At 30.0% G+C, this 17,917-nt stretch overlaps 1 protein-coding gene across 1 annotated transcript in view; it reads right to left on the minus strand.

Moving 5' to 3' along the window:
* Positions 1–1,112: 1,112 nt before the first annotated feature.
* Positions 1,113–17,917, minus strand: part of LOC107455689 (uncharacterized) — a 76,732-nt gene continuing 59,927 nt past the window's right edge. Inside the window, exon 2 of the mRNA XM_016073330.4 lies at positions 1,113–5,108. Coding sequence (XP_015928816.2) covers positions 3,265–5,108 — 1,844 coding nt within the window. The 3' untranslated portion in view covers positions 1,113–3,264. The remainder of the gene's footprint in view (positions 5,109–17,917) is intronic.

Below are 17,917 nucleotides of genomic sequence, written 5' to 3' on the forward strand. Positions count from 1 at the left end.
AACATCAAAAAGTTTTCCCATTACTTTATTTCCTCATAAAATTGTTTCCCTCTTAACAAAACATATGAAAATATATTAATAATAAATTATAAATAATTCAAGTTTGTAATGCCAAGGTTTCAATTTTATTTTAAGACTTTTTATCCGATCTGCAAAAATTTTACTTTGATTTGCTATAAGCTTATTTTGATGCGCAGATTTGCATAACTATTAAAAAGTTTATTCCCATAAAATTGTTTCCATGATGTCCTTTGATATAATTTTTGTTCTTAAAATATTTCTTGATTATTATAAAGCACATAAACATAACAAGAATAAAGAATAACAAACAGCTGGGAAAAGTAAAACTGATAGAGTTTAAAATATCAGGAAAAAAATTTCATATATTTCTTTCTCGAACTTATATTTAGATTTTCCCATCGGATTTATTTAAAGTCAGAAATATTATATTAAATTATAAAAAATATTATAATAAGTTATGAAAGTTATTACAATTCATAATTGCATTTATGTAACCAGATAATGTTGGCAAAATTATTAGAAAAAGCACTTTCAAAATATGCATGATAGGTATAAATTTTTATTAATACTGTTTTGCATGTTACAACATGTTATACGCGTTGCTAAAAATAACCTAATATGAATTTACAGAATGGGTGTGAGAAAGTTTCAAAACGTTTTAAACTGATCTATTTTTAATTATTACAGACAAAATTTTTAGCTCTACTAGAAATTACTGAAAGTAACCAAATGTGAAACTAAAAAATATGTAATACAAATTATAATAAGTTTCACATCGAACTATGTTCAATGTTATAAATGTAATTTGTGTCGAAACTAAACTTTATATAAATGTAGGTTTAAAAATTTAGAGTATATTTCACTTAAAGCTTAGATAATTTCTGTCATCTTAGTTTTGACGCAACATAAATAGCAAAACATAACTGAATGTCACATTTTTAGTTGGGTACAAGAATCATTTCAGGACAGGTTCGTAATAAACTTTTTTGAAAGTCATAAATATGCTTTTAGTTTTGTCACAACATAATAAAAAATCTAAAAATATCTATGTGTCATATCAAAAAAGGTACAAGAAAAAGTTTATCAAGGTTTAAATTGAACTAGTTTTAATATCATAAATGCATTTTACAGTTATAAAGTGCGCAAAATGAAAAAGGGGACACCATAATAACTTGTGATCTAATGACTAGATTTTCACATACTGAAAGGCAATCTTAATGATTCGAGAGACTATTAATAAATAAGTTAAAATAGTAGCAGGGATTATGTTGTATGTTACAAAAGCAGACAATTTCTATGTTAAACATACTTTTTTCCCTCCAAGATATTGACCCTCAAAATATAGGAGGGGGTTGTTTTCTGAATATTGTGGTTTCAATTGTTTAGAGAAAATTGCGGCTGAATGTGTGGGTCCTTTAATAAGAAGTTTACTTTATACGCATTTCGCCACTTCAAAGAAGTTGCATCGTTTAAATATTATTTTTCGAGAACTATTTAACCGATTTCCTTCAAATATTACTTTTTGCTTTTTTAAAGTATGTGGATTAAATTCGCGTGCATTTTTCTTAGATTACAATTTGCGATATTTTCGACTATTCGTAATTTAAATAATAAAAAAATATTTTCTTGCATGAAATTATTTTTGGCTAAACAAGTTTAATAATTGATGTGCAATATTTTTTTAAAGGTTTAAATTATCAGGTCATGAGATGTGTTGAAATAGACAAAAAATAAAAGGGACAGAAGAGGTCCAAACTTTTTGACCTAGGCAATTCCTTCCTATTTTGAAGGTCGGAAAGTCAAACATATTGTAAAACACCGTTTTATTCAAATAAAAGAGATCTTTACATTGGGTTTCATAATTTGATTATCGTCCACGCTAAGTAACTATCATATTCATAACTAACACGATAAGTAACTATCATAAAAATGAGTCCTAATAAATGAAAATCCAATTATTAGGTCAAAAGTTATTATTGGTGTCCGCTTCAAGATTTTGCACAGTGTACAATAAAATATTGTTATTAATTTTTTTGTTGTAAATATAATGTCATAATGAACGCAATAAGAATTTTAAACAAGCGTGAAAGACAAAGGCTTAAATTGTAACAGATTGTAAATATGATGTATCAGGATAAAATAGAAATTTTGCCTTCAACAGTATATTTCTGATTATATTTACTACTGAAATCATTAACAAATATTTAAATTATTAAAAATATTGGGCTGATAGTGAGCGAAGAAAGTAAAAAAAAAAAAATTAAAAATATATATAGCTTTGAGAAATAACATAATTCAGTACAATAAAACAGCGTTTAGAAGTTCGATTTTTCGATTTTAATAGTTTTGAGAAGCTAGATGAAAAAAATTAAAAGACAGAGAATAATTTTCTACTTTCTGTATATTTTAATGAACCTAAAGGAAGAAAAATTTAAAAAGAAATCGTAAATATTTTTATGAATAGACTCAACGAAAAAAAATTAGAGAAACAGTGAGAAATTTTCATATTTTTTGTATATTTTCATAAACTTAAAGATGAAAAAAAATTAAAGAATAATTCTAAATTTTTAAAAAAAAATAATTTTTAAATTTTCGAATATTTTTATGAAACTAAACAATAAATATAGGAAAAAAAGAAAGAAAGAATAAATTTTTTTTTGGCATTTTTAAGATAAATGAAAAATTAAAAGCAACGAACAATTAAAATTTTTTTTGTATATTGTTATGAATCTAAATAATGGATATTTCAGTTCATAGATGAATAAAAATTGCAAACAATGAATAATATTTGTGCGTATTTTTATGCACTATTTAGTGCAGTACTAGAGTAACTTAACAACTGCTAAAGGATTAAATGTGAGACACTTTTAACTAAAAAAAAGAAAAAAAAAAAGCAGAATTGCTTCATATTGAAACTTTGTGAAATTTTTGTAATCAGCACAAAGGGTGCTAATTGGAGATGGACAAAACCTAACAGCTATGAATAACTGTTACGAATTCTCAAATTACAAACAGACAGTACTCGCTGAGAAGTGTTATTAAACCTGAAGAAAGAACTTTAAGAAATAACATTAAATGCGAAAATAGAAATCCAAACATTTTTCCTTAACGTTCTATACATTGCTGGGGAACCACGAAGTAGAATTTTTCTTTTAATTTTCTTCGCTCACTTAATGTATCAACAAAATTTTAATAAACGATATCTAAATACAGCTTATATATGGAATTTTCAATATATTTTTATCAGCTTAATTGATAATATTCAGGATTGCTGTAGTCATTTGCTATATTTAAAAAATTGAAATCGTTAGTACCACAAGTTGCACTTGATGAATAACAGTCAGATTCGCTAAAACAATTATAATTAAAATCATCCGTATGGTTGTTATAACGGTCTTGCGTCTCAACAAAGTCTGGAATGGTTGCCCCTTCCTGAACAGAGTTCTGGAGTTCGTAATAACCGGAATCCTGAGACATATTTGTCTTTGGAGGCTGGGGGGAGAAGTAAGTGCTACTAGTGTCATCTGTGTTTGCACTGTTCATGTCATAAAACATGCCATGAACGTCAGCCTGTTGCGCCATCATGACATTATTCTCACTATAACCTTCAGTTTGGTAAGAATTATTATAACAGTAACCATTGCCATTATTGACGATTTGATTGTTTATTGCGGGTCCATTCATGTAATCACTGTTCATGCCCATTCCCTGCGACTGAGGATGGTAGTTCTCGTATCTTCTGGTGTGGCCATATTCAGTTACAGGATAGTGATTACTTTGATCTGCGTTATAACCGTAACTGTTTTGGTGGTGCTGTGGAATGGAGTTTCGCTGTTGATAATGCTGCTGCTGCATTACAGACGGATCTTGCAATTGTGTTGTTGCACGTTGCTGAGTGCTGTAAATGTCCGTTGGATGTGTGTTGCATGAGTTAGGAAGATGAGATGCGTTCGGTGATTGTTGCATGTTTGTCTGTCCGGATGTTGGATAGTAAGGCATACTGTTGCTTGGATGCTGTGCTTTGAAAGATTGTTGCTGTAAATGGCTGTTGTAGGAAGATCTGTCAATGGGCTGTTGGTTTTGCTGTGATTGGTGGTTCGGTATAGGGGGTCTGCTGCAAAATGTTGGTCCATTTGGTGGTGATGTTGCAGGTGGTCTTTGAGGCGTGTAAACTCCGATGCCCGGATCTGGAGGATAGGGCCCAGGGTAAACCCTAGGCCTTTGGTTAACAGAAGAGGGCGTTACTTGATTGTTGGAACGATTTTCTTGAGACAAAGTAGAATAAGGAACACTCGAAGGTTTTGTATGTAATACAGGTGTAGTTGTAGCACAAACAATAGGATTTGAAAGCACCCTTGATTCGATATTGCATTGCACATTTAATTTAGATGCATTCTCCGCATTATTGCTATTGAAACTACAAAGTACTCTGGAAGCTGTAGTCTGTAGAGAAGCGCTATCACATACAGTACTATGATTTATGGATATATTATTGATAGTATTTACAGTTAGCCTGCCTTCTTCCGTAGGTAAGCTGCTAACATCGCACTTATTAGGGGTGGACCGCCTTTCCAAGCTAAGCGTGGAGGGCGATAACAAAGTTGGAACATGGACAGATGGAGATTTTAAAGACACCAAAGATTGTTCGGTGCTGTCTTGTTGCACGGCGTCTGATTTTGCTGGTGATGGTGCACAGCACGACTCACCAGCGTCGCTGTCTAGATTTAGAACATCCTTTGACGCACTCGAATGTTCTGGGGTTCTGGAGGGCATTCCATGATCGCTATCCAGATCAGGTTCATTGCTGTCACCACCAGTGGCGATATCACTGCCACTGTCCAGGCTTCGATCGTTGCCATCCTTGTCGTCTTCACCTTTGGGCACCAGGGTCTGGCGCTTGTGTTTCATTCGCCGATTCTGGAACCATACTTTGACTTGGCGTTCTGTGAGATCTAAAGAGGCAGCGATCTCGATCCTTCGTGGTCGGCAGAGGTACTTGTTGAAGTGGAATTCTTTTTCCAGTTCAAGTAGTTGGGTGTTGGTATAGGCTGTGCGTAGACGCCGTGGCATCCCATTATCAGTTGTCTCTGGAAAATAAAATGATGGAAATTAAAATTTGCAATCAAAAAGTGTAAACAAATAAATAATTGATATATTTGATCATGGTGAAATAATAGTTTATAGGCTGATCAGATTGAAGCAATTATTAAAAAAAAAAAATTGACCGTAGTTGTTGTTGACGTAAAGCATAAAGGCGATGGGGGTGCGATTGTTCTTGCTTTCAAGTAGCGCCATCTATGGTCACGAATTTGACTTCCGCCACACCCATACGTCACACCTGTTTATAGGATGGATCCGATCATACGGTTCTAGGAAAAAAAGGTCCCGGAAAAAAAGGTACGGAAAAAAAGGTCCTGGAAAAAAGGTACCCGTAAAAAAAGGTCCCGGTAAAAAAGGTACCGGTGTAGGGAAAATTCTGTAGGGGAAAATATTTGAAATGAGAAGATTAGATTGAAGCGCCTTTTGCTGTTCCGTGCATGGTTTTTCAACTTTTGTTTCTTATTTATTCTAAAGAAATAAAAAAATAATTTAAAATAGAAAATAACACATTTTTCACCTAAAAAAATTACAAAAAAAAGTAAAATATTATTGAAAAATTTAAATAATATCTTCCCGCTTTAAAAAATAATCAAAGAAGAATAAATAAATGAAATAAAATAAAAAAAAAAGCGTAATAAAACCAGCCCATAAGTCCCCCCCCTTACCCTTCTCCTTACCTCAATGATCTAATCTGAATTATTACAGATAAAAAGAATATTCATTGAAACAGCGAGAAGCATTCATGCTGCCCAGAAAGCGAGAGGAGATATATCCCTACAGATTTTCCCTATGGAGGTACATTTTTTACCGGGACCTTTTTTTCCAGGGACCCTTTTTTCCATCTACCGATCATACATGCTTTCATCCACAGATTATAATTTTGAGCTGAACCAGAGAACGATCAATCTCTAATCCAGTACCCCAGAGATTTAATTTGTTATGGGAACATGGAGCACTTTGAGACCCGACAGATTTAACGTGTACCAGTCACCATTTACTACACGGTGAACTCTCGTTCTTACGAGCATGAGTCCAGTGTCCTACCAACCAGCTATTCTGGCATCAAAATTCGGCCGTTTAATCAGTTAAATATTACTTGATTTTTAATAGAGGAAAAATAATATTTTATAATCCCTCAGACAGCTATTCGAATGTCTCTTAAAGTAAAATATGATGCATATAATTTAGTTTCACATTGTAAATAATATGATTTATTTTAATCTATACCATTGTTAAAAAGCTTTTTTTGTGGTAGGGCAGATCTAAGCATTTATTCAGTAATTTAATTACGGTTAATTTAGATTTTACTAAAAGTAAGGGTTTATAAGTATATGCTTCAAGAGTAAGTGGTTTACGTATTAAAAATTGGATTAAAATTATGAAATAGCTTAACAGTTAGAGTAAGTTTCAATTTTATTAAAATTGAAGATTATAAATATTTGTTATTAGAGTAAATCCAGACATGTTACCCAATCAGAATAAAATAAAAAATACTAAAATAGCATAGATATGCTGATTTGTCAGCACATTTTAAGATATAAATGCACAATCACACGAAAAAAATTCTATAACACTGTCTAAAAAATACTGACCTCAGTGAAAATACGGAAAATAATATGTTTAAAAGTCGTACTTTTCCTGTTTATGTACCTGAAATCGGATGAAAAATATGAAATAGCTAAATAGCTTTATCGTTGCAGCAAGTCCCAATTTTACTAAAATTCAAAATCAGTATTTGCTGAAAGAGTAAATGGTGAATAAATATGGAGACATTTAATTAATGCTAATTATGTGTGAATATGGAGAAAGTCAATTAATGCTAATTATGCGTGACAATGGAGAAAACTAATGAATGCTTATTATGCTTGTGTTAGGAGAAAGTCAATTAATGCCAATTATGCACAATAGGGAGAATTAATGCTAATTATGCATACAAAAAAAGTTAAAGAGAAAATGCACTGCGACATTGTTATTATAACGCAATAAATTAATTGCTATATAATGATACACCATTGAGTTTTGTACTGAATACTAAACTACTGTTTTATATTATAAAAAAATATGTAAAGATTTTTCTTAAAAACATTGTATTGTTAAATAGATAAATTTATTCAATGCATTTAAAAAATACAGTTTGAGTAAAACAAACAATTGTTTCTAATTTCAAAAAGTAGTAAACAATAATTTTTCTCACAATATAAAATCAGGTTAAGAAATATTTATTTTATATATCTTTCATTTATGTTTGAAATGCCATTTATATTACTAAACTCTGATGATGCATATAATAAATCTTGATAGACTGAAATAATTTAAATTGAACTGAAACTTGGATATTGCTTGATTGATTTTTTATTTTGTATATTTTATCACCCTTTCTTTATTAGAATTCGGGATCGGCTACATTTTTTGAACGTAATTGATTTTTTTTCAGTTCAGTTCAGTTCAAGTTGTTGAACTGACAGTCATAAAGAAACAAATCGTTCTCAAAACTGAAATCAACAAGATTTGCGTTATGGATTATGTAACCACTTCTTTCTTTCTTTATTTGAAAAATATAACAACTCAACACAACTCTACCAGTTACTCTCTTTTTTAAAAAAATTTGGAAAGAATAAGGCTGAACGAACGAACAATGCAAGAAGTTTTTTACCCATGAATCTTTGCGTGCATCATATCTTTGGAACCGAAACTGGGGAGTTTCTTGGGGGCTCGGTAGATAAAATTCTCGTTGCTTCTCTGCACAATGCGGGCGTTCTTCATATAGAATGAAGAACATAAAAGAAAAAAAAAAGAGAAGGAATAAGTAAAGGCGGGCGGAGAAGGGATGGAAGAAAAAAATAGAAGGAAGGAATTGTTCTTTTCTAGTCTCCACCCCGTTATCGACAAACTGGTTCGACTCAAAGTTCTCTGAGCTCGACGTTTTGGGGATGGATTCTTTGGGTCGTTGACGTACATGGAACATTTTTGGCTAGGGTATGAAGCTGGAAAAGGAAGGAAAAGAAAAAAGAAAAGAAGAACATGAGGAAAGAACTCAAAGAAAATGGGTGGAAAAAAAAGGTGTAATTTCCACCTTTTTCCCTTTGCTCATTGCAAAGGCGAAGGAAAATTGAGCATTGTCGTTTGCCTCTCGCCATAAACTGAAGACATCAAAAATGGAAGGGAAAAAAAAATATTTGGAGAAAATGCGAGAAAATAAGCATAGACGTATAAAAGAACATTCGAAACAATATCCTTTTTGGAATTCGCATTTTTCTGAAAGGTTCGATTTCGTTCTGAATTCAAATAATTTATGTTTTAAATATTCCAATCACTTATCAAAGTTCCAAGAATTAGGATTATTGTTAAAAATACAAGCATGCAGCTTTATATTTCTTCCAACATGAAATTGTATAAATTTAAAAGATTTATTTCTATTTGAAATAATAGCGTAGCAATTATAAATATACAAATTATAAGGATTATTATTTTCAATCAATGAATGTAAGTGGTATTATATTTTCCAAAACGTGAAACCGTACGTTCCTTATAGATCTATTTATGTTTAAATACAGCTAATCATTTTAGTTACATCGCTAATTATTTTATCATTCGCCATTTTATTTGTTTGAATCGAGCTAGATAATCATGAATTGATTTGTATTGGCTTCATTGGTTTGTATTCCTTTTAATTCGTAATAAATACAAAAGGATAGTATTTCAATCCATATTGAAAAACCATCTATAAGAAACGTACTTATAGATACATTCGTTCGTTTGTTTGTTTGTAGAATAGGTAAGTTTGAATTTAATAACTTCAGTTTTTAAATTCAAACTTAAGAAATTTTAAATTAGTTTAATTTTAATGAAAGTTTTTTAATTAATTTATATTTCTTTTAAACTTTATTTGCAATAACTTTAATTAAAAAAAATAAAATTTGTACAACCATTCGAAAAACTTACTCTCCTTAAATTTGTTACCACGGCCAGGTTTTTCACTTAAAAAAAAAATAACGAATATATATATATATATATATATATATATATATATATATATATATATATATATATATATATATATATATATATATATATATATATATATATATATATATATATATATATATATATATATATATATATATATATATATATATATATATATATATATATATAATAAGATTTTAATTAGATACTGGCATTAAATATTCATAAGCCATTTTTGAGTTAATGAACATCAATGTTCAACTCCATGGTTTTGTAATTTTGAAACTAATCCGGTAAACAAGGTGATTTTTTAAATAAAGCATTGGGATAAACTAGCTTTTAGGAAGAATTTTCTTAATGGAACTAACCACATTTGCGTTACATGGCGAGGAAAAGAATAGAAATCTCCTACGGTTAGCCTGATGGATAAGGGATTCAAACGCACATGATCTTCTTCCACTGCAGATGTTTTGCATCAGCACTGTGGTTGGTGCGAACCGGGTGTAGAAATGAAATAGACCAGCTATTCATGGGATTCGAACCTGTGTCGCGTCAGTTAGCGACGAGCGCTCTATTCCTTGAGCCGCTTTTATTACGTACCGAAGTAACCTCAACTTGATGCAACGCGCTTCTGAATTTGGTCATAAATGATTAGGAAACAACTTTTAAAGTCATCTTTTGGAAATGCTCCTGAATTCTGAAGTTTTTAATGTTTTTAACATCCATAAACCTTATTTCTTAAGAAAATGTTTCAATTTTGGTTAACCTCTGCAAAATATTTTTCTGAAGAGTATGGTGAATTCTACAACTCCACAGCAGAAAAGTTTGCTAACGAAACAAGGTTTAAGGACTTATAGGAAAATTTCAAAGCCAAAATTAAAAAACTTTTGTCAACAAAGTTGCTTCTGGGATTTTTACATGCAAGTACTCAATTACTGTGAGGGAAGGTTTGTTGCTCCGTCAGTAGTTGCCCAGTTGTATAGTGTAGTACATGAATAAGATTTTGATTTATTTTTAAATGTAATTCTTCTATTAATAAAAATAAGCTTAAGTAATGAAGGATATTTTAAAAAGATAGGAAATAAATATGTAATGCCAATTATGGCATCACAATTACATTAGGGCAGGTAAAGGTTATTTGAAATTATGTTAAATAGGTATGTAATTCACATCATATTTTTAGAAAATAGTAGATTAATTTATAGGAATTAATAGCTTCGCCTAGCATTTGCAATTCAAATTAAAGTCGCATATCTCACGCTTAAAATGTAAATAGTTAAATTTAGTACGAAATGAATCTAAAGCTAAATTTAAATATAATCAAGTTACAATTTGTTTCATATAATTAAATCAAGATTCTTTCACTGATGTGGAGCATTACTTTTCCATCTTTCCAAAACAATATGAAATCGGTTGTACTTCCGTGCCAAAAATCAAGCCAAACACGTGGAAGGTAGTTCATATCGGCCAAATAAGAATGATTGATGGCGAGAAATTTTATCGCTTCATTAGAGTCCCGAATGCATCGGCTATTGCTGGCAAATCGATGGCACAGCCAACGAATCGCAAGAAGGCTGTTATCATTTGTTAGCAGGGAGTCAACTCGATTGAAATGAGACACTAATTGATTTCGCCACTTGCCAGATAGTCTTCCCCGCCAATTAAGCGTGCTGAGATGTCATTTGGACGTTGCGAACAAACTCTTAACTCCCAATAAAGAGCCAACTTCTCGAGCATTTGCTTCATTAATATTGGCACGTCATCGGGCCACCAACGGAACTTCATCATTGCGGACGGCAGATCGCGTGTCGCCATTTCATCGCCAACAGTTTTCTCTGGCTTCTGTTATAATTGCTGTTGAAGACTAAAATAGAGGGAGAGGGGGGTTGAGTTGCTGAAAAATGGAGATATAAAAAAATAAAATAAACCTGTGTTTCATGACTGAGAGCTATTTGAGTGAAGACGAAAGCATGAAGGAGGAACTTTGAAATTGCCTACTACACGAATTTTTGTGGAGTTGAAGTTGTAGTTGAGGTTTTTGCAAAACTCATTAATTTCGCGTAGAGTAACAAAATGCTCACCATTTGAAAGTGTTAGTGTGATAAAAACGTTTCTGAGTTCAAGAATTATTTCAAAACGAATTCCAAACATGAGGTTAACTAAACTTTTAAGAATTTATTAAAGAGCAAATATTTTGTTATTGCTATTATGGCGTATTAAGATTAGAGGCTATTATATGTAGACCTAGATTGCTATCACATACACTGCTAAAACAATTTTACTGAGAATCAGTTAATACTTACAAAGGAGTTTGTTTACTTCCTGATCATTTTAAAAACTTTTTATTACAAATTTAATAAGAAACAACGGAATTTATTTCATTATTACTATCAATAAGTAAGCAAGGAAACTTTTTTTAAAATTAAAAACTGAACTTTTTAAGCATAATAGTTAAAGTTTTTATTGCTATTTAAGTATGAACATAATTAAAAAGTTATTTTAAGAAAGAAGAAATTTTTTTAAATTTAGTGAAGGAAAGAGCACTAAATGTTTCTTTATTACTTCGCGTTGTTATACACAATTGAAAATAATTAGAAGATGTTTTATCTTTTTGCAGGACAATTTAAACTGCTAATACATTTTAAGATACTACAGAAAATGTTTCATTACTGCTATCAATATTCACACTTTAAAAAAAAAATGTTTTAACTGTGAATTGAACCTTTTACAAATTATTTCTCAAGCCTTTTCTAAACTTTAAGCAGCAATGATAAACAATTTATTACTGTTTAAGTATATACAAAATTAAAGATTTGACAAATTATTTGATTAAAAGATTTGACAAATTATTTGATTAAAAGATTTGACAATTAAAGATAAAAAAGAATTAAAGATTTGACAAATTTTTTTACTGACTCTATACAATTTTTCATTATATATTATTATTTGATAAGGGACACATTTTCCTTAATTTGGTATTTACTTATGTTTCTTTATTACTGCTTGTTCTTATACACAATTTAAAAGTATGCCTGTAGGATTTATCATTTTAGAAGCGAATTTAAAATCTCTCTGAAGTTTAAAAAGGTTTGAATGGAAAATGTTATATTATAATTACCACTGAGCATACATTTAAAAAAAAAAATTCTGGCAATTTAACCTTTAATAAATTATTCTACAATCCATTGTTCATAATTGTTTTACTTCTTAATTAACTAAATTTATTACATTATGCTAAACTTTTGGGTGATATTCTTGAAATCTTGCATAATTTAAACTGTTGATAATTTATGCATGCATTTAAAATTCGCAATATAGTTTATTCCTCTGCTTATATTCTTTGTAAGAGAAGTTCGTTAAAAAGCACTGGTGTGCTTTATATGTTAAATATTGTAGTGGAATTCCATTTATATCTTCGTTTCTAAAACTTACAAATTTGATTTCAAATACAGAATTTAAAAAAATGACTTAGTTTGTGATTGTTGAAAAACATAAAATACATTATTATACATTTTATACATTACATTATTACAATATTAAATATATTATTATGCATTTTACACATAATTTAATTAGAGGCCATAAGTTAAAATACACAAGTGAACTGGGTCATTTAAAGTAAATAAAACAGATTAATTATTATATATTAATTATTACATATTAATTGTATATTAATTATTTATTAAATTCAAGAATAACTGGGAAATTAATAACTGAACATGAATATTAACAGGATTTTTGTATGAAACTGTTTACACTTTTTACATTTATGGTTGTTTATAACGTATAAATAAATTTATGTAATATGAATATCATATGTCATGTAGGGTGTTCCGTAAAGACCACCCTTAATATGTTTATGCAGTTTCTTTATCAGAAATGAAAACAAAAAAGTATTCCCATTAGGATCTGACACTTATATTTAAACTAGGAAAAAATAAAATCTAACAAATTGCAGAAGAGGAAGGCAGATGTAATAAACATCAAAGCGCAGAGGATGGATATACGGCATAAGATCTCGAGGACATTAAAAAGCAATCGTTAGTGTACCGCAAAACCTGTTCGGATGTATTAGAAAGAACTTATTTAAGATGGCCTCTGCGTGTGATAGGCTGTGATGCAATTGATGAAGAAGAACCATCATCATAGTAGGCCAGACAACCCAATGTGGGCCAATGCCTTCCTCTGAAGATTTCATCATAACGACTTCCAATTTATCTTTGATCTCCAATTCTTTTCATTAATTGCAAGAAAATCAGACTCCACCGAGTCAGTCCATCTCAACCGCCGCCTTTTCCGCTTTCTTGCACCATTAGGTCTAAAACGCAGTATCTTTTTTATTGTATGTATGAGAAATAAATAATAACTGCTGATGAAGAATATGCAAACCATATTCAGTTTTTCATCTATTTCTCATTATTACAGATTAAAACAATTATTTAGACGAAGTAAAACGAAATTCAATGGTCTTATTTTTTTTTTTTAAATTGAAATAAAATTGCTAGGTCATGTGAGCAACTTAAATAAGTACGTCATTTGCTTTCCTATGAAATCTGTATAGATATAAGTGAGAATTTACTCAAGTTAGTGTAAAATGTTTGAATATATCAATTCAGGAGCAAATACAGAATATTAAACACGTACTCAATATCTCAAAGTTGAAGGGGTGCAAAAAAAATTTCGAGATAACTAATTTTCGAGATAACAAGTTCAAAACTAAATATGTTCTAAAAAGTAGAAAAATATATTCTAAAATACTACTCTAAAAATTGAGTCATGATGCATGCAATAAATATGTTTTCATTGATAGTTGACTATGAGTCATGGTGCAACCATAATGCATTAAATAGAAAATAATTGGTTTATAATAAATTTATGTTGTTATTTTTCCAAAAATATTCCTTTTCTATTTCGAAAAATATTTTCCTCAACAAGGTTTTGAGATGAAACTCTTCGACATAGGAATTCAAATTGACATTAGGTGTAGATACAATGCCAAAGGGAAAATATTTTTTTGACATAACAAGGTTTTCGATTTATCGAAGTTCGAGATATCGAGAGTGTACTGTATAACACACAAATTTTAGTTAATCTTTGATTATCCTGCTCAATTGGTTGTCAGAGACAGTCTAAGGAATATTTAACGAAATGTGATAGAATTTTGTAACTTTTATTCATGGTTTCAAATATTTCTTTTAATCTTATTGTTTACTTTTTCTTTTTATCAAATCAATAGTTTTGTGCTGTAAAATAACGGAAATTTAAGCGTATTTACAGCATATTTTTAGCTGTTTTAGGAAAGAAGCAAATTTTTTTTAGGTTTCAACATATTTCATTGTTATATCGAATTAAAATAGTTTGCCCAGACAAAATGAGCAGTGTGAACTTTTTTAATTATAGTTTTAATAATCTTTTCATTTTGAGAGTATTAAATATCAGAAGAAGTTTTTCTTTATCCATGAACACATCTGAATCAAAAGTTAATAGATAATTTGCTTTTGTTAAATTTACAGTCTAAAATATTTTAAGAGTAGTTGGCATTGCTACAAATGTGAAGTAATTTATTTACAAAGCACGTTCAAATTGAAAACCACATTACACAAAGTGTATCAAATGATCAAGACATATATATTGCTGTTAAAATAACACCAAGTGTAAAATATAAAATTTGTAGATCAACGTTTTGAAATTAAAATTAAAAAATGAACCGAATGCGAATTAATAATTATAAATTGAAGCTCATTTTGGTTCAAATATGAAGTATTAGATTAATAGGGATAAATATTCAAATTAAACTTTATTTTAAAGAGTTAATTGTCAAATTTACAGTGTCTCAAATCGAAGTTTATGCTGCATAGAATGAAGTCTTAAACTTAAAGCGCAAAGTACTTAAGTTTCACATCACGCAAAAAATCACACTGATGTAAAACATTAAAATTTAGTTCGTTTCAAATATAAAGTACTAAGTTTATAATGCAAAATATATAACTTAAAGCACAAATTGCTAAGAGTGTAAAATATTAAATTTATAGTGTGAAGTATTCAAGATAGTAGTTTAATTTCAACAAGTAAAGTATCACATTTATAGTGCTAATTTATTCATTTTTAAGTTTATATTGCATTATTCATTTTTAAGTTTATATTGCACTAAAAATAATGAATGAAATGAAGCACAGTATTCAAATAAAAATATGCCAAAGTACACTGATTTAATTACATGTCGGGTATTCATTTGCTTTTCCGAAACAAATAATTTTGCGATTTATTCTAACATATAAAAATTCGAATAATTTTTATGCAGCAAAGTAGACAAATTTATCATCACCGGCATAATGCACATTAATTTTATTAATATTAAAATAAATTAAAAATTTAATTACACTTTAATTTTTCGCTAATATATTTTAATTAAATTTTGCTTCTCTTAAATGAATTTATGAAATTTTTTTACGAAATTTTTTTTAAAACTTTCCTTATCTAATGATACAGATTTTTCTAAGATATCAATTATTATAGATAATATTCGTTTGTACTAATGTATAAACTCGGTAGGAAATATTACAGTAATAAAGAAAATGTGTAAAACTTGTAAATCACTAATCCTCTTAATTCCGTTTGTAGAAATAAGAATTAGCAATTTTTATTTTAGTTAAAAGTTTTTATCAAATAAGTGAATCTTTATGATGACAACTATAGGTATTCAGACGACTATGCATTTTTTTTTCTTTTTCTACTCCATCCACCCCAAATTAGAATTGACAACTTTTCACTTCTAAAGTTGAACCACTTCTAAAAGAGAGACTTTTCGCTTTTTTCCGTCCCCCCCCCATTCTCAAACATCCCTTCCCCACATGCTTCCACTAATCACCCCTTTGACACTTCTGACACGACACATCCCCGCTATCATTCATTCTCGCTGATGCCAATTTATGTCGCCGCTGATGAAAAGAATTCCTCGCCTCACAATCCACTCTTCAGCATCTTCTACTTGATGCAAATGAGATGCTGGAAGGATAGGATGCTCAAGAGCAATCGATCGATCCCACGGATGATTCTAATGACGGGGTGACAACATGTCAACGCCAATCCAAAGGTAGGACAAGAAAATGTGTCGCAGTGTCCAGTCACCGGGGGGAGGGGAAATATATCTAGAACCCTCCTCCGCATCTTTCTGCAGCTGATCTGCAGCATCTCTTTTGCTCTCCATCCTCCTCCATCACCCCATGGGACAATTAGCGAGGGATGCTGGAGAGCGTTTGACTTTGACGGAGATGGATGAAGGGAAGCTATGTCATGTCGCGGTTTCCACAGAGCAAGTGACAATGCCAGGACCTCGCATGCCAAACGCCGGACTGTTGTCTCTCTATGTCTGTCCTGGTGATGATGCTTCTTTTGCGCTTGCCTTCCTTCCTTTGCTGAATGAATGAAAGTTGTACTGGTGGAACCTCGTTGGTACAATAGACAAGCTAATTAAAGGCGGTATTGAAGACGGGCTGCTTTTCATAGAATGTGTGAAAAGGAGAAATCGATTTTCTTCCGCTGATTCCACAGTCACAGTTATATTCGATCTTTCTGGTTCTCTTATCAGTTATAAATAATGTTCATGTTGTGAATGATGCAGTTTGAATTTTAAGTTTTTCGGCTAAGAAAGAGTCTTTATGAGTAACAAATCTGTTATAAACTTGAAGTGACTGTTATCGCGATGACTCAATTTTTTCCTGAAGCACATTTCTGTTGTTTGGATTGGAATAGTAAATAATGCATAAAAAGTATTATGTAAATTTGAGGTTTCTTATTAAAAACGTTTCTTTCGTTGGATATAAATGATGAATAATACAATAGTAGCAAGAAAAGTATAATGCTTAATTGATGATTTCTGTCTTAAAAATTTCTTTTTTTTTTTTGGATATGAATGATAAATAATAGAAGTATTAGTCGATAGCAAGAGAAGTATTATGCATAAATGAGAATTTCTGACTTGAAAATTTCTTTTATTGGATATGAATTATAAATAATATCAAGAGAAGTATTATGCTTAATTGAAGATTTCTGCTTTGAAAACTTCTTTTGTTTGATATGAATGATGAATAATATAAAAATATCAAGAGAGGTACTATGCTTAATTGAGGATTTCTGTCTTGAATTTTTTTTTATTGGATAGGAATTATGAATAATATCAAGAGAAGTATTTTGCTTAAATGAAGATTTCTGTTTAAAAAATTTCTTTTGTTGGATATGAATGATGAATAGTATCACGAGAGGTATTAATTGAGAATTTCTGTCTTGACTTTTTTTTTATTGGATATGAATTGTAAATAATATCACTAGAAGTATTTTGCTTAAATGAGGATTTCTGTTTAAAAAATTTCTTTAGTTGGATATGAATGATGAATAATATCAAGAGAGGTACTATGCTTAATTGAGGATTTCTATCTTAAATTTTTTTTTTTATTGGATATGAATTATGAATAATATTAAGAGAAATATTTTGCATAAATGAGGATTTCTGTTCAAAAAATTTCTTTAGTTGGATATGAATGATGAATAATATCAAGAGAGGTATTATGCTTAATTGAGGATTTCTATCTTTTTATTGGATATGAATTATGAATAATATAATGAGAGCAAGAGAAGTGTTATGCTTAATTGAGGATATCTGACCTGAAAATTTCGTTTGTTGTATATGAATAATGAATATGGTGTGAATTTCTATATAATAATTTCTATATTGTGATAACTCAGCATTTCTGTTACAAATATATTTGTTACTCAGATATAAATATGGCAAGAGAAATTATCTTAAATAAGAGATATGACTTAAATTTCAGCT

The sequence above is a fragment of the Parasteatoda tepidariorum genome, chromosome 10 (assembly GCF_982258835.1).
Source record: "Parasteatoda tepidariorum strain Cologne lab strain chromosome 10, Ptep-v5.0, whole genome shotgun sequence".
In the NCBI taxonomy this organism is placed as follows: domain Eukaryota; kingdom Metazoa; phylum Arthropoda; class Arachnida; order Araneae; family Theridiidae; genus Parasteatoda; species Parasteatoda tepidariorum.